Source organism: Mirounga leonina, unplaced genomic scaffold (genome assembly GCF_011800145.1).
Source record: "Mirounga leonina isolate KUSES-001 unplaced genomic scaffold, KU_Mleo_1.0 Mir_125, whole genome shotgun sequence".
NCBI lineage: Eukaryota > Metazoa > Chordata > Mammalia > Carnivora > Phocidae > Mirounga > Mirounga leonina.
The window spans coordinates 50586835-50613424 of NW_023270305.1; the positions used below are offsets into that span (position 1 = coordinate 50586835).

General features: G+C 35.0%; 1 protein-coding gene across 13 annotated transcripts in view; it reads left to right on the forward strand.

Moving 5' to 3' along the window:
- WDPCP (WD repeat containing planar cell polarity effector) overlaps positions 1-26590 on the forward strand; it is a 476454-nt gene that overhangs the window by 364176 nt on the left and 85688 nt on the right. For 11 of the 13 annotated variants that reach the window (XM_035001441.1, XM_035001442.1, XM_035001443.1 and 8 more), the window contains one exon: positions 19644-19806. The exons of the other annotated variants lie outside the window; for them this stretch is intronic. In XM_035001441.1, the coding sequence (XP_034857332.1) occupies positions 19644-19806 (163 nt within the window). The remainder of the gene's footprint in view (positions 1-19643; positions 19807-26590) is intronic. 13 annotated transcript variants of the gene reach the window in all.

Sequence of the window (26590 nt, forward strand, 5' to 3'; positions counted from 1 at the left end):
AAAACTTAATAGCAAAAAAACCCTAAACAAGCCAATTAAAAATGGGGAGAGAATCTAATAAGGTGCTCAACATCACTAATCAGCAGGGCAATGCAAATCAAAACTACAATGAGACATCACCTTATACCTGTTAGAATGGCTATTATCAAAAAGACAACAAATAACAACTGTTGGTGAGGATGTGGAGAAAAGGAAACCCTTGTGCCCGGTTAGAATGTACATTGGTGCAGCCAGTATAGAAAACACTAGGAAGGTTCCTCAAAAAATTAAAAATAGAACTACCATAAGATCTAGCAATCCCACTTCTAGGTATAAATCCAAAGGAAGTGAAATCAGGATCTTTTTTTTTTGTTTTTTTTAATATTTATTTATTTATTTGACAGAGACAGACACAGCGAGAGAGGGAACACAAGCAGGGGGAGTGGGAGAGGGAGAAGCAGGCTTTCCACAGAGCAGGGAGCCCGACGCGGGGCTTGATCCCAGGAACCTGGGATCATGACCTGAGCCAAAGGCAGAAGCTTAACAACTGAGCCACCCAGGTGCCCCAAAATCAGGATCTTGCAGAGAGATCTACACTCCCATGTTCACTGCAGCATCATTCACATAGCCAAGCAACCTGTGTCCATTGATGGATCAATGGATAAAGAAAATGTGATATATATATACACAAACACATACACACAATGGAGTATTCACCCATAAAAAAGAATGAAATTTTGCATTTGCAACAACATGGTTGAACTCAGAAGGTATTATGCTAAGTGAAATAAGTCACACAGAGAAAGACACATACCGGTATGTATGACTTCACGTTTATGTGGAATCTAAAAAACCAAACAAATGAACAAACAAACCAAAAGCAGAAACAGACCCATAAATACAGAGAACAAACTGATAGTTGTCAGACGGGAGGGGAATGAGGAATGGGGTGAAGAGGAATGGGAGGTATAGGCTTTCAGTTATGATATGAATAAAAGTCTTGGGCATGAAAGGTATAGCATAGGGAATAGAGTCAGTGGTATTGCAGTAGTGTTGTATGGTTACATATGGGAGCTACACTTGTGGTGAGCATAGCATAATCTATAGACCTGTCAAATCAATATTCTGTATACCTGAAACTAATATAATATTGTGTGTCAACTATAATTTTTAAAAAATCTTGCCATTTGCAACAACATGGACGGAGCTAGAGAGTATAATACTAAGTGAAATAAGTCAGAGAAAGACATACGATATGATTTAACTCATGTGGAATTTAAGAAACAAAACAGATGAGCAAAGGAAAAACAAGAGACAAACCAAGAAATAGACTCTTAACTATAGAGAGCAAACTGATGGTTACCAGAGGGGAGGAGGACAGAAGGATGGGTGAAATAGGTGATGGGGATTAAGGAGTGCGCTTGTCATGATGAGCATTGGGTGTTGTATGGAAGTGTGAATCACTATATTGGACACCTGAAACTAATATAACACTGTATATTAACTATACTGGAATTAAAATTAAAAACTTAATAAATTTTTTTAAAAGCTAAATGATGAATAACCAGTCACAAAAGGACAAATCCTATATGATTCTACTCATACAAAGTATTGCAAGTAGTCTAAGTAGAAAGGTGGTTGCTGAGTGGGGGAGATTGTTGTTTAATGGGTACAGAGTTTCAGTTTTGCTAGGTGAAAAGGTTCTAGAGCTCTATTGCAAAACAGTGTGAATACACTTAACACTGCTCAACCGTATACTTGTAAACTGTTGAGATAGTAAATCTTAAGTTACATATTTTTTACCCCAATTAAAAAAACTAATAGTTATAAGAGAGGACATAACACAGTACAACTATCAAAAAATGACTGCCATATAGATACTGGCTAGAAGAGATTACTTCAAATCTGACATTAGAGAAGAAGGGTAAAAAGGAAAATGGGCTCAGAGCTAATTCCAGTATTGCTCATAGTAGGGAACCAACAGACAGTGCTCCCCTAAAAAAGATAGTTGTCAAGGGTATTGTACAAAGGTATACATACAAATGTAATTATTAAAGTAAAAACAAGCCTTCCCAAACATTAGAAGTTTATATACACATTAAATAAGGCAGATAACATAGTCCCTGTGCGTGTGTCCAATGAAACATAAATTTGAGGCCAAACATAAAGATCATATCAATAAATGTAAATTAATTAAACTCGTTTATAAAAAGACAAAGCTAAGATTAGCTAACAAAGCAAAATCCAATACTATGCTGCATGCAAGATGGATACACACTCACTCTCATGGAGGGAGGAGTGGAGGGATGCAAGGAAATGGAAAATTTGATTCAGAAAAATTAAAAATAAAAGGGTAAATAAAGATATGGGAAAATGCAAATTAAAACAAATGGGAGGTACACTTCAATAACTCATAAGGTAGAATTCAGACCAAAAAGAGAAACAAGGACACTTCATAATGCTAAAAGATGCAATTCATAATGAAGATGTAATAGTTCTGAAAATTCCAAACAACATGACAACAGCCATCATTAAGCAGAAATTACAAGAAATGCAAGGAGAATATACTTTCAATTTAAGAAAGATCAAGTGGACAAAAAATTAGAGAGGATGCAGAAGACCTAAACAACATAATCAGTGAGTTAGATCTTTTAGATCCATAATAAACTCTGAACTCTGATAACGGAGGGTTATATTTTGGTAAATGCTATGGAATCATTCAGGAAAATTACCCCTATCTTAGGCTACATACAAGGGAAACTGCAATAAGCCTGTTAATCTGAGGAAAAGAGAAATAATATAGGAAAGTGTACTCTGACCTGAGAGAATGAAATGAGAAATGAATTAATAAAATAAAAATTAAAAGGCCTGTTGGGGTACGTGGCTGGCACAATCAGTAGAGCGTGCAAGTCTTGATCTCGGGGTTGTGAGTTCAAGCCTCACATTGGGTGTAGAGATTTTTTTTTTTAAATAAAAGTCCTGTTACCTGGAAATTTGAAAACATAGTATTGAATATTCTGAGATGAAGTTAAATTGCAGAATTTCTTCAAAATAAAAATAATGAAAATCTAATATATCAAAATCTTTGACATATCACAGGAAAATTTATAGTATTTGAGTTATATTAAAAATGAAATTCAAAGGCTCATACAGAACTTAAAAGCTAAGAAACAAAAACAAAGCAATCTCTACCCCTCAAAAAAAAAAAAGGAAAGACTGAATAAAAGTGAAAGCAGAAATTAATGCTAGAATTTCTAGCATTTAATTTCTAGAAACTGAAGCTAGAAAACAGATTAATCCAAAATTTGGTCATTTGAAAAAAATCATCAACACAGACAAATCACTAGCTACCGCTTTTCAAGGGGAAAAGGAAGGACATACAAATACACAGAATTAGACATGATAAATGGGGAATGATGATCAAAACAGAAGAAATTTAAAGTAACATAAGAGACTATTTTACAGAACTCTAAATAAATTTGAAGACTTCATTAGAATGGATAATTTTTAAGAAGACTGTAATTTACCAGACTAGCATTAGGTCTTAAATGACAAGTTACCATAGAAGAAAATAGAAGAACTAAAATGCTCTCCCCCTACGCTAAAATACCTCACCCCAGCAGGAAAATTCTACCAAATATGTAAAAATCAGAGTATCTCAATGGCTGTTAAACTTTCCTAGGCCATTAAAAAGGAGGCAAATTTCCAAGTTCCTGTTATATGAGTAAAGTAAACCATTGATTTTTTACCTATCAAAGGCATTACTTCAGACCATTCTCACTTATGAATATCATTATAACAACTCTTAAATTAAACATAGTACATTTAAAAAATCATGACCAAGTGTGGTTTATTCCTTTATGCAAGAATGGTTTATGTTAGGAAATCCATTAATTCATTATATTCATGATCACTTTCACAGATACAGAAAGGACATTTGACACAATCAATTCTCCTCAGGTTAACTTATAAATTTAATACTATGCTTACAAAAATACCATCAGACTTTTTCCCCCTGATATCAACAAGTTACTTGTGAAATTGTTTGGAAAGATGAATAAGAAAAGCCAGGAAAATCCTGCGAAAGTAGAATGAGAGGAAGTGGTCCCACAGACATTTAAGCATACCATAAAGACTATAATTAAAAGTATTATATTGGTATCCCAATGGAACAGAGTAGACAACTCCTATGAAATTTAGTATATGATAAGAGCAGTTCAAATCACTGAGGTAAAGATGAACGTCAGCTTTTTAGAAAGTGGAATCTAATAAATGGAATGATTATATTGGATTTGTTAAAATAAGATTGGATTCACTCCTCACACCAAAATAAATTCAAGAAGGATGAAGGATTTAAATCATATAAGCACTAGAAAGAAAAAAATGGGTGAAGTCCAATATAAGCTGGGAATTAGGGAAACTTTCAAAAGAGGTATGGTAGGCAAAAGGGATCATCCAAAAAGTCCATATTTGAATCCCTAGAACCTGTGAATATGCTATGCTACATGGCAAAAGGGACCTTGCAAATGTTATACCAGAATTCTTTAGATTGGCAATTTTATGAATATGTTTCATAATTTTTAGAAATGTATATATTTTTTCATAGTACAGTCTTTTAATAAAGAATAAAATGTTAATTAACAAAAAAAATGTAATTACAGTTGCATTATCCAGTGGGCACAATCTATCAAATGAGCCAGAGTCAAAAAAAATGTGGCAGTTAAAAGAGGTCAGAAAGTTTTGAAGTGTGAAAAAAATTTGAACTTCTCTTGCTGGAGGAATCCTCATGGAGAGCTTGAAAGGGAATGCAGGCAACCTCTAAGAGCAAAGAATGGCCCTAGCTGATAACCAGAAAGGAATAAGAGACCTTAGTGCTACAACCTCAAGGAACTGAAGTCAGCCAACAACCTGAATGAGCTTGCAACAAAATCCTCCCTACAGAACCTTTAGACACCAGCCCAGCCCAGCCCAGCCAACAACTTGATTTCAATCTTGTAAGGCCCTGAGCAAGGAGTCCAGCCAAAGTACACTGTACATGGACTTCCAACCCACAGAACAGTGAGATAACAGATGGGCATTGACTTAAGGTGCTAAATTTGTGGTAACTGGTTATGGCAACAAAAAATCAACACACCAAGTTTCAAAATCCAGAAGTTAAAAGGGAAAAGTGATAAATGTAATAACCTAAAATTAAAATATTTTACAGGGAAAAAAACACATTAAGCAAATTTTCAAGATATGACTAATGGAAAAATATTTGCAACTTACGTGAATAAAAATTTAGTATCTCTAGGGGTGCCTGGGTGGCTCAGTTAAGCATCCAACTTTTGATTTCAGCTCAGGTCATGATCTCAGGGTAGTGAAATCAAACCTCACGTTGAGCCCCGCATTGGGTGTGGAGTCTGCTTAAGATTCTCTCCTTCTGCCCTTACCCCCACTGCTTGTGCTCACTCTCTCTCTCTAAAAAAACAAAACAAAAAAACTTTGCTATCCGGGAGGGGAAGAATGAAGCGGGGGAAATCGGAGGGGTAGACGAACCATGAGAGACGATAGACTCTGAAAAACAAACAGGGTTCTAGAGGGGAGTGGGGTGGGAGGATGGGTTAGCCTGGTGGTGGGTATTGAGGAGGGCACATTCTGCATGGAGCACTGGGTGTTGTGCACAAACAATGAATCATGGAACACTTCATCTAAAACTAATGATGTAATGTATGGGGATTAACATAAGAATAAAATAAAAAAAAACTTTGCTATCTCTAAAATATTAAGAGCTTCTAAAATAAAGAAAAAACTCACATTCTTAAAGAAAAATGGATTAAAGATAGGAACAGAAAGTTCCCATCAAATTAAAACTACCCTGAGATATTTTCCATCTATTAGATTCTAAAAGTCTGACAGTATATTCTGTTGGCAAGATTGGAGGGATGAATACATACACTGCCAGTGGGAATGCAAAATAATATAAGTCCTATATAAAAGTATTTAACAATATCTAATCTATGAAGTTACCCTTTGATCCAGAAATCTCACTTCTAGAAATTTAATCCAAAGACACCCTCGTCAAAAAAGAAGTACACACACACACACATACACACACATGAAAAGATGAATGCACAAAGCTATTCATTATAGTACTGTTTATGTATTTTTGTTTAAGTTTTTATAATAGTTATTATAGAGAGAAGAAGGAACTAGGGAGAAGAGTACAGGTGTGGAACTTAGATTTCTTTGAATATGCCTTTCTTTACAGACTGGACTCTGGAACCATTAATTTTACATAATTATAAAACAAAATAAGCTGTTAAAAAAAGTAATCCTGGGGTGCCTGGGTGGCTCAGTTGGTTAAACAGCTACCTTCGGCTCAAGTCATGATCCTGGAGTCCCGAGATCGAGTTCCACATCGGGCTCCCTGCTTGGCGGGGAGTCTGCTTCTCCCTCTGACCCTCCTCCCTCTCATGCGCTCTCTCTTTCTCATTCTCTCTCTCTCTCAAATAAATAAAATCTTTAAAAAAAAAAAAGTAATCCTGAAATGAAGCAAAGCTAACTATGTATCCAACTGTTGCCATAATAATGAAGGAATTATTCCAAGTGCTTTTAAAAATACAATATTCGTAACTCTACATCTCAAATAGGTATACCCCAAGGATAAAAATAGTCCTTAAAAAAAAAAATCTTTAACTGTTTTATAACCATATCAGCGGCAGTATTACTGAGAATCCAAGAGTCACACATGTGGTACAGAATAATGCAAATGATAATGATAATATTATTAAGAACTAGGATTTTCAACATAGGAGAATGATGATATAAGTACAGTAACACTGATGAAAAAGAAAAATTACTGGAGACCTGAACTTAAACTGACAATATCAGTATTAAATAATGATGTAGTTTCTATTTAAAAAAAAAAAAAAGAGAGAGAGAGAGAAACCAAACCAAGCATCAAACAAGATAGCACAACAAATGGAAAGATATTCCATGCCCATGGATTGGAAAAACCAATATTGTTAAAATGTCCATACTACCCAAAGCAATCTAGGGACACTTGGGTGGCTCAGTCAGTTAAGTGTCTGACTTCTGATTTCAGCTCAGGTCATGATCCCAGCTCATGAGATCAAGCCCCTCTTCAGACTCTGTGCTGGGCATGGAGCCTACTTAAGATTCTCTCTCTTTCTTCCTCTGCCCCTCCCAGCCCCCCTACTCCACTTGCTCTCTGTCTCAAAAATAAATAAATTAAAAAAAAAAAACTACCCAAAGCAAACTGTAGATTGTATGGAATCTACAAAAAAAAAAAATTTTGTATGGAAGCACAAAAGACCTCGAATAACCAAAACAATCTTGAGAAGAAAATAAAGCTGGAGATATCACAATCCCAAATTTCAGTATATACTACAAAGCTGTAGGAATCAAAACAGTATGATACTGGCATAATAACACACACACAGATCCAGGAACAGAATAGAGTCCAGAAATAAACTCATACTTTTATAGTCAATTAATCGACAACAAAGGAGGCAGGAATATACAATGGGGAAAAGACAGCCTCTTCAACAAATGGTGTTGGGAAAACTGGACAGCTACATAAAAAATGAAAATGGACCACTTTCTTAAGCCATACATAAACTCAAAATGAATGAAAGACCTAAATCTGAGACATAAAACCATAAAACTCCTAGAAGAATATATAGGCAGTAATATCTTTGACATTGGCCACAGAAACATTTTTCTAGATATGTCTCCTCTGGCAAGGGAAGCAAAAGCAAAATTAAACTACTGGACCAAAATAAAAAGCTTCTGCACAGTAAAGGAAACCATCCACAAAGCAAAAAGACAACCTACTGAATGGGAGAAGATATTTGCAAATGACATATCTGATAAGGGGTTAATAACAAAAATATATAAAGAAGTTATACATCTTGGGGTGCCTGGGTGGCTCAGTTGGTTAAGCGACTGCCTTCAGCTCAGGTCATGATCCCAGAGTCCTGAGATTGAGTCCCACATCAGGCTCTCGGCTCATCGGAGAGCCTGCTTCTCCCTCTGACCCTCTCCCCTCTCATGCTGTTTCTCACACTCTCTCTCAAATAAATAAATAAATAAAATCTTTAAAGAAAAAAAAAGTTATACATCTTAACCCCCCCAAATAATACAACTGAAATATGGGCAGAGGACCTGAATAGAAATTTTTCCAAAGAAGACATACAGATGGCCAGTGGACACATGAAGAGATGCTCAACATAACTAATCATCAGACTGAAACCACAAAGACACACATACCACCTCACACCTGTCAGAATGTCTAAAATCAAAAAGACAAGAAGTAACGTGTTGGAGAGGATATGAAGAAAGAGGAACTCTTGTGCAGCACAGTTGGTGGGAATGCAAATTGGTGCAGCCACTGTGGAAAACAGTATAGATACTCCTCAAAAAACTAAAAATAGGGACACCTGGGTGGCTCAGTTAAGTGTCTGCCTTCGGCTCAGGTCATGGTCCCAGGGTCCTGGGAACGAGCCCTGCGTCGGGCTCCCTGCTCAGCGGGGAGCCTGCTTTTCCCTCTCCCCCATCCCCGCTCATGTTCTCTCTTGCTATCTCTTGCTCTCAAATAAATAAAATCTTTAAAAATTAAAAATAGAAATAACATACAATCCAGCATTTCTACTACTATGTATCTACTTAAAATAATACTAAATAAGTCAGAGAAAGACAAATACCATGAGTTCATTCATACGTGGAATTTAAAAAACAAATGAACCGAAGAAAAAAAGAGAAACAAGAAAACACACTTTTTTTTTTTTTTTAAGATTTTATTTATTTATTTGACAGAGACACAGCGAGAGAGGGAACACAAGCAGGGGGAGTGGGAGAGGGAGAAGCAGGCTTCCTGCAGAGCAGGGAGCCCGATGTGGGGCTCGATCCCAGGACCCTGTGATCATGACCCGAGCCGAAGGCAGACGCTTTAACGACTGAGCCACCCAGGCGCCCCGAAAACACACTCTTAAATACACAAAATGAAGTGGTGGTTGCCAGAAAAGAGGCGGATGAGGGAATGGGTAAAATAAAGTGGATTAAGAGTACATTTACCTTGATAAACACTGAGTAAAAGCATAGAATTGTACCCGAAACTAATATATTAATTATACTTCAATAAAAAATAATAAAAAAGGGGAATCACTTATCTTTTAAGAGATACAATATAAAATATTTCAAGCAAAATGATCTGTCTAGGATTTGCTTCAATTATTATTCCAGTGGTTAGAGTGTGGAAGTGGTAGAGGATTGAGAAGAAATAAGATTGACCATTCCTGGTAATTGTTGAAGCTGGATAATGGAGAACTAGCTAAGGGTTCACTAGTTCTCTTTAGTTTCAGACATGTTGAAATTCCATGATAAGATGTCTGGGGGGTGGGGGGAGGTGATGTTTAAATAACAAGCTGGCATAAATAAAAATACCCTTGTAAATATCTTTGTACTCATTATGCTAGTGTTTAGGATAAATTTCAAGGTACAGTACTTCTAGGCCAAAAAGAGAAATATTTTTATTTTTATTCATACTGCCAAATTTCCCTTTAAGTGTTGATTTACAACAGTATACAATCAACAGTATACAAGATGCCCATTTCTAAAACCCTTACCAACAATCTGAGAAGTTAGATGACCTGTCCAAGATCAGATGGCACAGCCAAGAATAAAACTCAGATAATGGTAATTATCATATTGCCTGAGTGAATTTATTAATTTGAACAGTGTTTAAATTTGCAGTTGAGTTCAAAAAAGGAGATGTGTGCTAAGAGAACTTACTGCTGTCATACATTTGTCTTCTGAAATAAATGGCACTATTTCCTTGGTTATCTTATACACTGTTCTTTAAATCTCTTCTTTTGTTGGCTTTGCGCCTTCAAAGGAGATATCCGTTCCAGTCTAAAATCTCCCAGAGATTTTCAGGGTAAAGCACATTTCAAGATATGCGATACACGGAAGAATGAAAATCTTTTATAACATTGTTTGTTAAACTGACAGCTCTACTTAACAGAAGCCATTAAAATATTTACAAAGTAGCAGCTGCTGTTGTAAAAAAATACAGCTTTTTGGAGGCATAAAAATAAACAAGTTGATAAGTACAAGGTAAACCATTTGACGGCTTCTTTGTGTACACTGCACAACATACAGAAAATTCTGATATTTACAGAGCAATTATACTGTAAAGCCTTTTAAGTTAAAAGGACACAGACCAAGTAAGAACTGTTTACAAGAATTCTTCATAGTGATCTTTTAAACAATTCAGAAAGCCCCCAGACATAATCTTTTAAGAAGTATTAGGTTTTTGGTGTTTTTTTTCTTTTAAATAAAGCTTTGTTCTTAGAAGATAATTATATACATGTATACATCTAGAAACTGAATTGGGTATATGGACTACCAGTTTAAAATCTTTTGCTTTAGGAAAACAAAATTCTAGATAATTCCTGCTTTCTAGCAAACACATGAAGTTACCCAATTCAGTAAGCTTTAGCCCAAACTCTTCCTCTCCCAAAAATATGACTATAAAAGTAATAGATCACTAAGGCTATAACCTCTCCCTACCCTATCCTCTGGCTTTACCCTAAACAAAATTCTGCCTCTTTGTAGTTTGCTAGTCTAAGACCTTATGCTTTGTTTACTAGGTGGCACCAAACTACTAGTCATGCCTACAACCTTCCCTGCAATTTAGTAAGCTCAATATTATATTTTTAAATAAAGCCACACTAGTATAGCTATAATCTAAGACCATCTGACTTAAAATAGTTAATTTAAGACTAAAGAGACTGTTGAATTAATCCTTTTTTACTAACTGTTCTTCCCTTCTGCTGACATTTCCCCCAACTGCAACAATAATCATTTGCTGCTACTGTGCATCTTACTTTCACTTTATATTCAAGAAAGCACAATTTAAGCATTTTTATAAGCACAAAGAACCCAAAATAAGTCTTTTAGTATCTTCCAAGAACTTTTCCTCTCTGCCTCTATGTTGTTAGTCGGTATTTCTTCTGACCATTTCACTATCCTGCTATCAAACTGTAAGCCCATCAAGGACAAGGATTATTTCATTTTGATGTTTATATCCCCCAATCAGTAGAGCAACCTGCATAGAGCAGACTCTCAATGAAAGTTTGCCTGTATGAATAACCAAAGCTTACTTTCACATTTGAAAATGGAACCACCTGAGAACTGTTTATTGGCAGAGATTTATACATTCTCATTTCAGGTTTATGAATAGCAAAGACTAAAAATGGCACATGTAATGGTATTCTGGAAAGTAAGTTTGCTTATGAAAACACTTCTACAAACATTTTTTTCCTTAAGATAATACTAACAGATCTCCAAGAAGAATTTATTACTGAAAATTACTGGAATCTAAACCATATGTATTTTGTAATGGACATGAAAAAAAACTGGTAACAATAGGAATCGGAAAAAGGACTCAATGTGAAAATAAATGCAATCATCTTTGTCTACGTAAAAGCATTTAGTTTTTACCTGTTACAGTTTTACACACATATTGTGGAAACTAGTGACTTCACTGTGGAAGGGGTGACTTCAGAAAGATAGGAAGCTTCAGACCCCTGTTCTCCCATGAAGACACCAACTTAACAGCAATATAAGAAACAAAATACCTTTGTGAGAACTTTAGAAACAGTTAGGGGGGCTATAGGACCCACACCAATGGGGTGGTTTCCAATAAGAGTAAAAAAGTTCATTGCATTTTGCTTAGCCTACACAATACCCCTCTCCTCGGGCAGCATGGTACAATAGGAAGACTATCACCCAGGAACCAGCCCCTCCCTCGAAACAGAAGAAATAGAGTGGAACTTAAGTACAGTGTTCTGGCTTCTCTGGGAGCTGCACAAGGAACTGATTTCTGTCCTTCCTGGCTCAGGGTGTTGATGAGAATGACAGCAGTATAGTTTGCATATCAGGTTGGAGGCCACTGAATACAGGTGAGGGCCTCGGTGCAATGAAACAGCAGAGGCTCTGCAGTCATGCAGGCAGGCACTAGTCAGAGCAAGAGAATAAGGGCAGAGTAATTTAATAGAAATAGAAACAAAAATCTCCAGGGGGGGGCAGGAAGGGAAATCAAGACAATCAAAAGCACCCATATATACTAAAATGAAAGCACACACACACCCTCAAAGAAGACACATCAGAAAAGGACCGAGAGGCCCCAGAACCTTTAGCTAGTCTGTTTGGTAAAGATCTTTCCCTCAACAAAACCAGTCCACAAAGACTAGGAGAGATGGCTATTTTTTCAAATGACAAAATCTCGAGAAAAGACAACAAGGCATACAAAGAAACAGGGAAACATGGCTTGATCAAAGGATTAAAAATAAGCCCCAGAAATTGAAGATAAAGAAATGCAAATGGGGGTGCCTGGGTGGCTCAGTTGGTTAAGCGACTGCCTTCGGCTCAGGTCATGGTCCTGGAGTCCTGGGATCGGGTCCCGCATCAGGCTCCCTGCTCGGCGGGGAGTCTGCTTCTCCCTCTGACCCTCCCCCCTCTCGTGCTCTCTCTCTCTATCTCATTCTCTCTCTCAAATAAATAAATAAAATATTAAAAAAAAAAAAAAGAAATGCAAATGTATAAAGTTCCTAAGAACTTTAAGTAATTACCATAAAAATGATTAGTAACCTTAGAGAGAACACAGGTTAACTACACAAATGAGGAAAACAATGCATGAACAAAAAGTATATCCTCAAAGAGACAGAAAATATTAAAAAAAAAACCTCCACAAATTCTGCAGCTGAAAAATATAATAACCAAAGGAGTTCAAAAACAGACTTGATCAGGCAAAAGAAAGAACTGGCAAAATTGAACACAGGTCATTTGAATTCATTGAGTCAGAGAAACAAAAAGAAAAAAAGAATGAAGAAAGGTGAAGAGAGCCTAAGAGACTTATGGGACACCATCAAAGAGGCCAATATATGCATTATAGGAGTCCCAGAAGGAAAAGAGAAAGGACAGAGAGCTCATTTGAGAAAAATAATAGCTGAAAACTTCCCAAATCTAAGGAAATAAATCAAAACACAAACTCAAGAACTCAAATGATTCCAACTAGCAAAACCAGAGACCTACATTATAACCAAACTGTTAAAAGTCAAAGAGAATCTTGAAAACAGCAAGAGAAAAAGGACTCATCATGTACAGAGGAGCTTCAGTGAGATTATCAGATTTCTCAGCAGAAACCTTGCAGATTACAAGAGAATGGGATAATATACTAAAAGTGCTAGAAGAAAAAAACTGTCAACCAAGATTATTGTGTCCTGTAAAAATGTGCTTTGAAACTGAAGAAGAAATTAAGATCTTCCCAAATAAAAGCTGAAGAAATTCAGTACCACTTATCTGCCATACCAAAAAAAAAATGCTAGAGTCCTGCAAATTGAAACAGAAAAATGCTAAGACAGCAACATTAAGTCATATGAAAGTATAAGGTTACCCAGTAAAGAAAGCTAAATACATGAACAAATCCTGTATTACTGTTAACTGCATAAATCTACTTTTAATTCTTATATAGAGTATAAAAGACAAAAACTCCCCAAAACCCTGTAAATCTATGTTAACAGGTACACAATATATAAAGATATAATTTGTAACAATAACAAATGACGGGGGCAGAACTGTAAAGGAGTAAGGTTTTTGTGTGTAATAGAAGTTATCAGTTTAAAATAGATTTTTTAACTTTTAAGATATTTTATGTAATCAAAATTATAGCCAAAAGAAAAACTATAGAATACACAAAAAAGGAAATCAGCATATCAGCATATCACTACCAAAAAACAAACAAACAAACAACACCCACAAAGAAATTTTTAAAAAATGCAGTAAGAGAAATAAAGGACAAAAAAGCTGTAAGACATTAGAAAACAAGTAACAAAATGGCAATGGTAAGTCCTTCTGTATCAATAATTAGTTTAAATGTAAATGGATTAAAATCCCCAATCAAAAAACAGATTGGCTGAGTGGATTAAAAAAACAAGATCCAACAACAGGCTGGAAGTGAAAGGATGGAAAAAGATATTCTGTACAAATGATAAGAGAGCAGAGTTGTCTAATATCAGACAAATAGATTTTAAGTCAAAAACTGTCACAAGAGACAGAGAAATGTATTATATAATGATAAAAAGAACAACTCACAAAGAGGATATAACAATTACAAATATTTATTTAGCAAAAACTGACAGAATTGGTAGGAGAAATAGAGAGTAACAAAATAATAGTGGGAGACTTCAATACCCACCTTTCAATAATAGAAGAACAACCAGACAGAAGATCAGTAAGAGAGGACTTGAACAATACTATACACCAAGTGGACCTAACAGACATATGCAGAACACTCACACAACAATGTAAAATATATTCTTCTCAAGTGCACATGGAACATTCTGCTGGACAGACCTTAAGTCAGGCAAAAAAACCCAAGTCTTAACAATATTAAAAAGACTGAAATCATAAAAGGTATCTTTTCTTAACACGGTGAAATAAAACTAGAAATCTACAGCAGAAGGAAAACTAAAAAATCTGTAAATATGTGTGTATTAGGGTTCTCCAGAGAAACAACACAAATAGAATATATATATAGATACATGAGGGGATTTATTATGAGAATTGGCTCACATGATTGTGGAGACTGAGAAGTCCCACAATATGCCATCTGCAAGCTTGAGAACCAAGAAAGCTGGTGGTGTAATTCAGTCCCAAGTGTGAAGGCCTGAGAACCAGACAAGCCAGTATACCAGACTGGTATAACTCCCAGTCTGGGGCCAATGGCTTGAGAAGGGGAAGGGGTTGGGCACCACTGGTACAAGTTCCAGAGTCCAAAGGCCCATGAACCAGGAGTTCCAATGTCAGAAGGCAGGAGAAGATGGATATACCAGTTAAGGAAAAAAGAGACAATCTGTCCTTTCTCTGTCTTTTTGTTCTATTTGGGCCTTCAACAGACTGGATGGTAACTGTCCACATTGGTAAGAATACACTTCTTTACTCAGTCTACTGACTCAAATGCTAATTGCTTCATGAACCCACTCACAGACATACCCAAAAATAATGTTTTACTGCCTACAGGCATCCCTTAGCTCAGTCAAGTTGACACATAAAATTAACCATCACGACATGGAGATTAAACAACACACTTTTAAATAACCAATGGGTCAAAGAAGAAATCACAAGGGAAATTAGAAAATATCTTGAGAAAAATGAAAATGAAAACACAACATACCAAAACTTATGGGATGAAGCAAAAGCAGTGCTAAGAGAATTTATATCATTAAATGTTTACATTAAAAAGAAGAAAGATCTCAGATCAACAACCTAACTTTACACCGCAGGAACTAGAAAAAGAACTAAGCCCCAAGTTAACAGAAGAAAGCAAGTAACAAAGATCAAAGCTGAAACAAATGAAATGGAGACCAGAAAAACAATAGCAAAGACCAAGGAAACTAAGAGTTGTTTTTTTAACTTCAACAAAAATTGACAAATCATTAGCTAGATTAAGGGAAAAAAAGGAATGACTCAAAAAATGAAAATCAAAAATGAAAGGGGCTGTTACAACCAATACCACAGAAATAAAAAGGATTCTAAGTATACTATGAACAATTGCATGCCAACAAATTGTAAAACCTAGAAGAAACGGATAAATTCTAGAAATGGATAAATCAAAAAGAAAAGTCCAGGACTTGATGGCTTTACTGGAAATTCTACTACACATTAAAAGACGAATTAACACCAAATCCTCCTCAAACTTGTACAAAAATTTGAAAAGGAAACAACATCCCAAACTCATTCTGTGAAGTCATCATTACTCTATTACCGACAATACTGATTCCATCTTTGGCCCTCCATCTTGTTCATGTTTACTTGGTGACCTCTCTTGGAGTGACATATTCCAGACCCCCTGGAGATTAATATACATACCTTAGAAAGCCTGCTAAGGTCACGATAGCGGGGAGGCATGTTCTAGCCTCCCATGAATCTGTTAGCAATAACACAGTCTTTCTCTTACCTGACACACAGATGGTGCCACAGGATCTAATTAAAGGTTAGCTATCAATTAGGTGCATGCAAACCCTTTGAGGTGCATGTGAACCCTCTGATCTCACTGCACTGTCCTTCTTTGTGTCCCCTTGCTCTAATAAAATCTGTGGACTAAGGTCTGGATTTTGTGGAGAATAACTGTGCAGCTGCCATGGATCATCCTCTACCTGATCTCCCCCATCAGTAAGTTACCCTTAATAAAACTCTGTATAAACTGTACAGAGTCACCTCCTTTGTTTTCCAGTCTCAAAGTGCCTTCTCAATTTAGGAATACTTTGATGTCCCTCCCCCACTCTCTTAGCACCCTAGTACCAAAGCCAGACAAAGACACTAAGGAATAGACCAATATCTCTGATGAATGTTGATACAAAATTCTTAACAAAATACTACTAAACCAAATTCAGCAGCATATTAAAAAGACTATACTCCAAGTAATTTATTTCTGAAATGCAAGGACAGTTCAACCTACAAAAATAAATTGACTTAATACCACATTAACAGAATAAGGGACAGAAACTATACATTTCTCAATTGATACAGAAAAAGCATTTGGCAAAACTCAATACCCATTCATGATAGAAACTCAATAAACTAAATCTAGAAGGAAACTACCTTGACATAAAAAAGACCCATACTAAAATTATTAAAATCCCACAGCTAACATCATAGTCAATAGTGAAAAACTGAAAGCTTTTCCTCTACAATCATGAACAAGACAAGGATGCCCTCTTCTCTATTTCTTTTCAACACAGTACTGGAAGTCCCAGCCAGAGCAATTGGGAAATAAAATAAATAAAAGGCATCCAAATCAGAAACAGACTCTTAACTACAGAGAAGAAACTGATGATTGCCAGAGGGGAGGTAGGTGGGAGGATGGGTAAAATAGGTGATGGGGATTAAAGAGTGTGTTTGCTATGATGAGCACCGGGTGTTGTATGGAAGTGTTGAATCACTGTATAGTATACCTGAAACTAATATTACATTATATGTTAACTAACTGGAATTTAAATAAAAACTTAAAAAAAATTTTAGTGAATAACTTGTAAAGAAAATTTTAAAAACAATTCTGTTTACAAGAGCATCAAGAAAAATAAAAATTTTAGGAATAAACCTAAGGAGGTGAAAGACTTATACACTGAAAAGTAGAAAACACTGCTGAAAGAAAATAAACACAGTACTAAGTGAAAAAGCATCCCTTTTGTTTATGGGTTGTAGGATTTATTTTTAAAATGTCCATACATCCCAAAGGAATCTACAGATTCAATGTAATCTTATCAAAATCCCAATGACATATTTTACAGAAACAGAAAAACCCATCCTAAAATTCATATGGAATCTCAAGAGACCCTGAAGAATTAAAGTAATTTTGAGAAAGAATAAAGCTTAAGGACTCACACTTCATTTCAAAACTTACTACACAAAGCTACAGTAATCAAAACAATATAGTACTGGCATAAAAACAGACATATAGAATGATGGAATAAAACAGTCTAGAAATAAACTCTTACATATACGGTCAAATGATTTTCAACAAGGGTGCTGGGTCCATTCAGTGGGGGGAAGGAAAATCTTTTCAACAAATGGTGCTTGGAAAACTGGATATCCATATTTTAAAAAATGAAGTTGGACCTTTAACTTGTACCATATAGGAAAATTAACTCAAAATGTATCAAAGACCTAAATGTAAAACCTAAACTACAAAACTTTTAGGGAAAAAACAGGGAGAAAGTTTCATGACATTGGATTTGGCAATGGTTACCAAAAGTATAGGCAACAAAAGTAAAAATAAATTGGACTGCATCAAAATTTAAAACTTTTATTCATCAAAGGACACTATCAACAGAATAAAAAGGCAACCCATGAAATGGGAGAAAATACTTGAAAATCATATATCTGATAAGGGATTAATACCCAGAATATATAAAGTACTCCTAAAACTTGACAACAAAAATCAAACAACCTGATTCAAAAATGGGCAAATGGACTTGAATAGATATTTCACCAATGAAGATAAATAAATGGTCAATAAGGACATGAAAATATGTTCAACATCACTGATAATTATGGAAATGCAAAATCAAAACTATAATGAGTTATCACCTCATACCCATTAGAATGGCTATAATAATAATAAAAAAAAATACACCAAAATTACAAGTGTTGGCAAAGTTGTGGAAAAATTGGAGCACTGTTGGTAGGATTGTAAAATGGTGCAACCACAATGAAAACAACATGGTGGCTCATTAATTAAAAACAGTTGGGGCACCTGGCTGGCTCAGTTGGAGGAGCATGCGACTATTGATCCGGGGTTGTGAGTTTGAGCCCCACACTGGGTGTAGAGATTACTTAAATAAAACTTTACATTTAATTAAAGAAATTGCTTAATTAAGAAATTAAAAATAGAACTTACATATGATCCAGCAACCCCACTTATAGCTATATATCTAAAGGAATTATAATCAGGGTATCAAAAAGATATCTGCACACCCATATTCATAACAGAATTATTCACGATGGCCAAAGCTGGAAGCAATCCAAATTTCCATGGATGGACAAATGGATAAACAAAATGTGGTATATACATACAGTGGAATATCATTCAGCCTTAAAAAGGAAGGAAATCCTAAAACATGGATAAACCATGAGGACATTATGCAGAGGGAAATATGCCAGTCACATAAATGCAAATACTATCTGATACCACTTAAATGAAGTATCCAAAGTAGTCAGATTTATAGAAACAAAAAGCAAAATGGTGGTTACCAGGGCTTAGAGGAAGGGAAAGAGAAACAAATAGGGAGTTGTTTAATGGGTGTACAGTGTCAATTTTACAAGCAGAAAAAAATTTTGGAGATGTATTGCACAATAAGATGAATATACTTAATACTACTGAACTGCACACTTAGAAAATAGTTAACATTGTAAAAAAAAAAAAATACACACACATAGTGTGGTCCTAAGAGTTTTTGGCCTTTAATAAAGTTTATGTTTTTTCAGATATATTTTTCACAACTTCAACATGTTTCACAATTTTTCTAAACAATGCCCTAAGCTGCCAATTTTAAAGTTTGCTCTGTACATCTGTATGATGTGGGAACAGCAAACTCTCTATACACTTTAAAATTCCAATTAAGATGAGTAAATATTGGAAAAGATACATTCCTATAAAAGATACTTTCCTTTTTTGCTTTCAAATTGTGTTCTATATGTGGGATGTAAAATAATTCACTTCTATTTTCCAATATAATAAAGTATTCCAGTAGTTAACAACAACAAAAAATATTTGATTAATAAAATGCTGGTTAAAAACACTATGAATGGGGAAGTTATAAATGAATTTTTAAAATGTGAATTTGAAAACATTAATTCATTCAACTATCAAATGTGAACTTGAAAACATTAATTACTCAGTTATCAAATTCCCCTGGTTGAGCTAAGTGTCAGAAGGAGAGAAGTCATATAGGGAGTACGACTACAAGATTTACACTATATAGTTAACAAATTTTTAAAAAGTTTCATTGGGATATCTGGAAGTTTTCCTGTAATCATAAAGGAGTTAGCAGAAATCTTACTTGATTTTGACTCATACCTTGATCATTTTTTAACAGAACTCCTGGGGCCTTTGGACAGAGGAGATATGCTAAATGAAGCTTTTGTTGGCCTATCTTTAGTTCCTCAAGGAGAAGACACATTTCCAGATAACCTCCCTCCCTTTTGTTCAATCCATAAACATATTATTCAACAAAGAACACTGAATGTCTCTTCTAATAGGTAAGATACGTTGAATTGAGAAAAGTGCTCCACAGAGTGTTTAGTATTAAACAATTTAAATATTCCCTGTTGAAATGCAAACTAATACTTCAGCAAGAATATTTCAAAATGTCAAAGAAAAAAATGTGCATTTTCTCATGGCGATGACTTTGCAGTAGTTTGGTCATGCAAGAGCAGGTATGATGGAGGAAGAATTCAATGTAAACAGAATACTGTTAGAATGAATGTTATTCCAGGCCAAGATGAACATGAAATTACTATAACATATCAAATTCTATTTTTATTCTGTTGTTAAATTTTAGAATTGTTAATTATATTAAAATATTAATTTTTAGTATATTTAGTATGTTTAGTATATTTAGTTTGTAACTCATATGATTGTACTTATGCAACTTTGCCATTAGTTTCTGAAATCTGATAAATGATAATTTCACATATATCCAGCTGATTATATGGGTTATTGAGAAAATAAACAGGATAAATGTGAAATAAAAATACGAGACAAAGTAATATTATTTATAATGGTAATTATGTTAGTCACCATTATAATTTGCTCTGAAGCAAAGGTCAACAAACTTTTTGTGTAAAGCACCAGATATTAGGCTTTGTGGATCATACAGACTCTATCACAACACTCAACTCTGCCATTGTAGTATGAAAGCAGCCACAGACAATACATAAATAAATGAGAGTGGCTGTGTTACAATAAAACTTTATTTACAAAAACAGGCAGTGGGCAGGATCTGGCCCCCATTCTGCAGTTTACACACCTGCTCCTGAGGATCCCAACTATATGCAGTAATTGTGAAGAGGCCGTATTTTTTATATATATCATATGAAATATAGGTCATATATTTCATATCAATTATACATATATACTTATAATATCCTTGAGGAAAATGCTTCAAACTACATAGTTTAATTAATACTAAATAAAGGAGAATTTCCAGGTATGGCAGAGTTTAGAGGTGAGTAAATCTTCTCCCCAGAAAACAATTATAAAACTGGACAAAAATTACCATTTCAGAGCTCTGGAAATCAAATAGGGGCAAACAAGAATTTGATAAGAATTATTCATGAAAAAATGCTGAACTTCTAGTAATAAAGGGGAAATCTGATATTCAGGGGCTGCTCCCATCCTTTCTTGACCCCCAAGCTAGTTCAGCCTTGTGGTTCTACTAGGGTAGGACAGGCTGTGAAAAACAACAGCTGACTTGATCTGGAGCTTAGAGTGGAAAAACCCTGCCCAGCAGCATTATCAATAAAACAGCAAACTAACTGTCAGTAAAAGTAACAAATTTGATAGGAAATGAACAGGGAAAGCCATAGCTCTACTAGCCTGCTTAGGTCAAGTGACAGAACAGGAGACTAGCCAAAAATTTTTTAACAGGAAGATCTGGAATAAGAGAATCAGAGAGGGTCTAATTAAGCTCTCTACACATTCCTGATGGAGTCCTCTTATTTTTTGGCTCCCTTTTATCTTGTGGGACCCTAAATTTTCCCCTTTTGCTTCTTTCTTCCTTCACACCCAACTGTCTGAAGGTGCCTCTCTCTTTTTGCCTTTTTTTCACCCACCCATCTCCCCACCACAGAAACTGTGCATTTAAAAAACTACCCCTTCACACTGCATGGTGTAGTTCATGCTCTAATCTACAAGAACACCAGGATGTGGAGATCATGCCCTGGGATTTGGCATTTTTTCCATTTTATTTACAATTGTCTGGAAGTTCTCTTTCAAGTCATGCTGAAGGTGGGGCTTTCATGTAGTTTCTTTTCTTTTATTATGTTCTATATCATTTATAGAGGAAGTACTGAGAAGTGCAAAGGAAGGCAGCCAGTATTGTGTTCAACTAACTGGAAGTCCTACTTCTTTATTTACTTTTTTAAAAATGATTTTACTGGGGTATAATTTACATGCACCATAAAATCTGCCCCCTGTAAGTATACAATTCAATGATGTTTGCTAAATTTATAAAGTTATGCAACTACCACCAGAGTGGTTTTAGAACATTTCCATTGCCACAAAGTTCCCTTGTGCCAACTTACAGTGCATTCCCACTCCTACCTCCAGCCTGAGCCACTCACTGGTCTGCTTTCTGCCTCTAGAGGAAATTCATATAAATGAAATCCTATAGTCTGGAAACTTCATATAAATGAATTCATACAATATGTTGTCTTTTGTGTCAGGCTTCTTTCACTTAGCATTATGGTTTCTGAGGTTCATACATGTTGTAGCATGTAGTTTATTCCTTTTTTGTTTCTGAATAGTATTCCATTGTATGAATATACCACATTTTGTTATTTGTTATTTGTTATTTGCTGGATATTTTTAATTACTTCCAGATTTGGGCTATTATGAATAATGTTGTTATAAATATTCACATATAAGTCTTCAAGGGGACATGTTTTCAATTCCCATGGGTAATATCTAGGAGTGGAATTTCTGGATCATATTTTAAGTTTATATTTATCTTGTTAGTTTTTAGAAACTACCAAATTGTTTTTCCAAAGTGACTATAACATTTTACATACCCATCAGCAATGTACAAGGGTTCCAGTTTCTCTATATCCTCACCTGTGGTTGGTATTGTCAGTCTTTTTGATTATAATCATTCTACTGGGTATAAAGTAGTATCTCATTATGATTTTAATTTGCATTTCCCTAATGACAAATGATGTTGAGCATTTTTATGTGATTATTAGCCATTAGTATATCTTCTTTGGTGAAATATCTATTCAAAACTCTGTCCATTTTTAAAATAATTTCTCTTATTATTGAATTATAAGACCTCTTTACATATTCTTAATTGTAATCAGATACATGATTGGCAAATATTTTCTCCCAGTCTGTGGCTTGCCCCTTCATTTCCCTAATCGTGTCTTTTGAAGTGCAAAAGTTTCAAATTTGGTAAAACCCAGTGTAGTTATGGTTTCTTTTATTGATTATGCTTTCGTTTTGTATAGAAGAAATTTTTTTCTAACTTAAAATCACAAAATTTTCTCTTATGTTTTCTTCTGGAAATGTTATAGCTTTAGCTTTTACACTCAAGTCCATGTTGAGTTCATTTTTATGTATGATGTGATATAAAGTGTCTAAGTTCATTATTTTGTACATGAAAATCCAGTTGCCTTTATACGTTTGTCAAAAATCAGTTGATCATAGGTGTAAAGATTTATTTCTGGACTTGACACTCTGTTCCATTGGTCTCTATATCTACTTTTACACAAACAAGTGCCAGACTTAGCTATACTGAGGGCTCCATGAACCAGAATCTCCCAAAATACATTCCAATACCACAAAAATAAACAGGAAATAGATGAACAGTTCTAGACAGTTACTTCAAAAAAACAGAAAATGAAACCAACACATACCAATTGAGAAAAATTCTCACCCCCCCCAAAACAACCATGAAATAGAAGAAAACTACAACACTCCATGCAAAATTAAATATATTCAAACAAGCAGCTGGGTACATAGAAATCCACTCTGAATTAGAAGGACAAAAACTAAGAGGAAGAGCTGGGGGTGGGAAAGGAGAAGTTCATTGCATTCAAGAAAGAAAAGAAAGAAAAATATCTTAAAATTGAAATATTACAAGGCACCCAAATGGGAATAAATTCAAATTGAAATTTAATAAGAGGCACTGAAAATGGCAGAAAACAAGACAATGAAAAGGAGATAAAGAAAAAAAAAAGACAAGGGAGAAAGTAATGGAAAGAGAAATAAGGCAAAGAAGTAAGAGCATTTGTACAATTTGATTCACTGGAAACAGAATTAATATTTAAAACTATAATCCAGGGAAATGTTTCAGAAATAAATATATTTTTTAAAAGATTTGGATTTACATATCAAAAGATTATACCAAGAAGCGCCTGGGTGGTGGCTGTTGAGCCTTCAGCTCAGGTCATGATCCCAGGGTCACATCAGGCTCCCTGCTCAGCAGGGAGTCTGCTTCTCCCTCTCCCCTCCCTCCCACTCATGCTCTCTCTCTTTCAAATAAATAAAATCTTAAAAAAAAAAATTATACCAAGTGCCTGAGAAAAATTATTATAAAAATCAGTTCAAAGACATATCTTAACAAAACTCTTAGATTTCAAAGATTAGTTTTAAAAATCTGCAAGGTCTCCTGGTAGAAAGATCAAATAACTTGCAAATGCAGAAGAATTAAACAAGCATCACCCTTTTCAAAAATAAAATACAAGGTAAGACAAAAGTAGAGCAGCGATTTTTAAAAACTCAATGAAAAGAAGTGTAAACTAATGATTTTATAGCTATCCACGCTCTCTTTCAAGTATCAAGGCTAAAGAGAAATAGTTTTCATGAACCCTTCTTGAGGAACATACTAAAGGAAGAGCTTCATCCAACCATGAGATAACTGGAAAAACTTCAGCAAAAGAACTAATTCTGAACACTTTAATACATATAAATGTAGACAGAAGACCAAAAAAGGGGCGCCTGGGTGGCTCAGTCAATTGAGCTACAGACTTTTGGTTTTGGCTTAGGTCATAACCTCAGGGTCCTGGGATCAAGCCCCGCCATGGGCTCTGCAGTGGGTATGGAGTCTGCTTAAGGATTTTCTCTCTCCCCTCCCCCTACTCACGCATACATCTGCGCATGCTCTTTCTCAAACAAATAAATAAATCCTAAAAAAAAAAAAAAAAAGACCAAAACGGGAGAGTGGAGAGATGAATGTGGAAGACTTTTAAATAGAAATGATACAACTGAAAAAATGGGAGGGGAACAAAGAGTGAAAGAGAAAAGTAGAATAAGCTATGATTGTTGTATAGACATAGGTGGGAGTTAAAAGACAATAATAAACACTGATACATCAGATAATGAAAGGTTAACTAAGAAGAGACTAAGGGCATTAGAAAAAACATCAGTACAAAGGTAACCACTAAAACTAAAGCACAAACCTTCCCAAAAAAATACACCCACTTAAGAAATATAAGAATCACACCCACTTAAGAAATGTAAGCAAATAGTACAAAATTCACATAATTATAAAATATTCAAAGAGAGATCAAGAATATCAGTCATATCAATTAAAATAAATAGACTTAACTCCTCTATTAATAGAAAAAGATTTTCAGTATGCCCACAAACCAAGATCCAGCTATATTCTGTATACAAGAGAGACATCTAGGAGGGCACCTGGGTGGCTCAGTTGGTTGAGCATCCAACTTTGGTTTCAGCTCAGATCATGATCTCATGGGTTGTGGGACTGAGCCCTCCTTCAGGTTCCACGCTCAGCAGGGAGTCTGCTTGAAGATTCTCTCCCTCTGCCCCTCCCCCAACTTGTGCTAAAATAAATCAATCTTTAAAGAGATATATCTAAAATAAATTGATCTAGCCGTGCCTGGGTGGCTCAGTCATTAAGTGTCTGCCTTCGGCTAAGGTCATGATCCCAGGTTCCTGGGATCGAGCCCCACATCGGGCTCCCTCACTTGGTGGGAAGCCTGCTTCTCCCTCTCCCACTCCCCCTGTTTGTGTTCCCTCTCTTGCTGTCTTTCTCTGTCAAATAAAAAAATTTAAAAAATAAATAAATTGATCTAGAAAAACTAAAAATAAAGAGATGGGAAAAGATATCCTAGGCAAATGAAAATAAGAAACCAACAGAACTCTGATTATAGAAAGAACAGAATTAAAGCCCCCAAGTATTTAATATTGACAAAGAAATACTAATATCCAAATTTCACAACAAAGATATAACCAATATGTAAGCACCAACTAACACAGAAACCACCTCTATGAAGTTACATCTGTAAGAAATGCAAGGAGACATAGACACTAGTAACAGGAGACTTTCACTCATTATTCTTTTTACAAAATAGATTAGGCAAAAAATGAGAAAGAACACCAAAACAACATAATGAGTAATGTAATATTATGGATATTTATCAAATTCTACACTCTGATAATGGAAAATAGATTTTTCCCCAAATATTCACCAAAAAATGATCATATGTTAGGTGCCAAAAGGATATCACTAAGTTCCATAAGAAAAAACTATTAGAAATACTCTGTGATCACAATGCAATACAACTAGAAATGTTTAACGAGAAACAAAAGGACCATCCTCCTAGAAATTTTAAAGCCTTCTATTAACTCCTGCGTAAAAGAAGAAAACAGCATGAATTCTTAAAAAAATAATTATAATGAAACACTGCATATCACAATCTCTATGGAATGTGTTGAAAGCAATAATTAGAAAAAAGTACTAGCACTAAATACTTTAATCAGAGAAAATGAAAAAAACAAACTAATTCCCACTCAGAAATCTGAAAAAAAATAACAAGAAACTAAACCAAAATAAGTAAAAGGAAAGGAAATAATAAAGATAAAAGGAAAAATTAATGAGGCAGAGTGGAGGTTGGGAAATTCTCTTAAACGTGTAGAGAGTAAATATTTTAGGCTTGTGGGCCATATGTTCTCTCCTGCAATTACTCAAATCTTGTCGCAGCACAAAAGCAGCTGTTTGTAATACATAAAATGAATGAACATGGCTGTGATCCAGTAAAACTTTATTTATACAAATAGGTGACTAGCTGACAGGCCATAGTTTACTGACCCCTAAGGTAGAAGTTTAAAAACAAAATAAAAAATTACAGACCTGATTAAATCTAGATGTTTTTGAAAAAAAGAAAATAGACCAAGGAGAGAAAGCATAAATATACAAAATAAGAAGTGGCACAGAGAGGGAGGAATTAACCATTGTAACAGATTTTTTTTTTTTTAATAAGAGACCACTTTGTAGATTTCTATGCAAATACATTTAAAAGC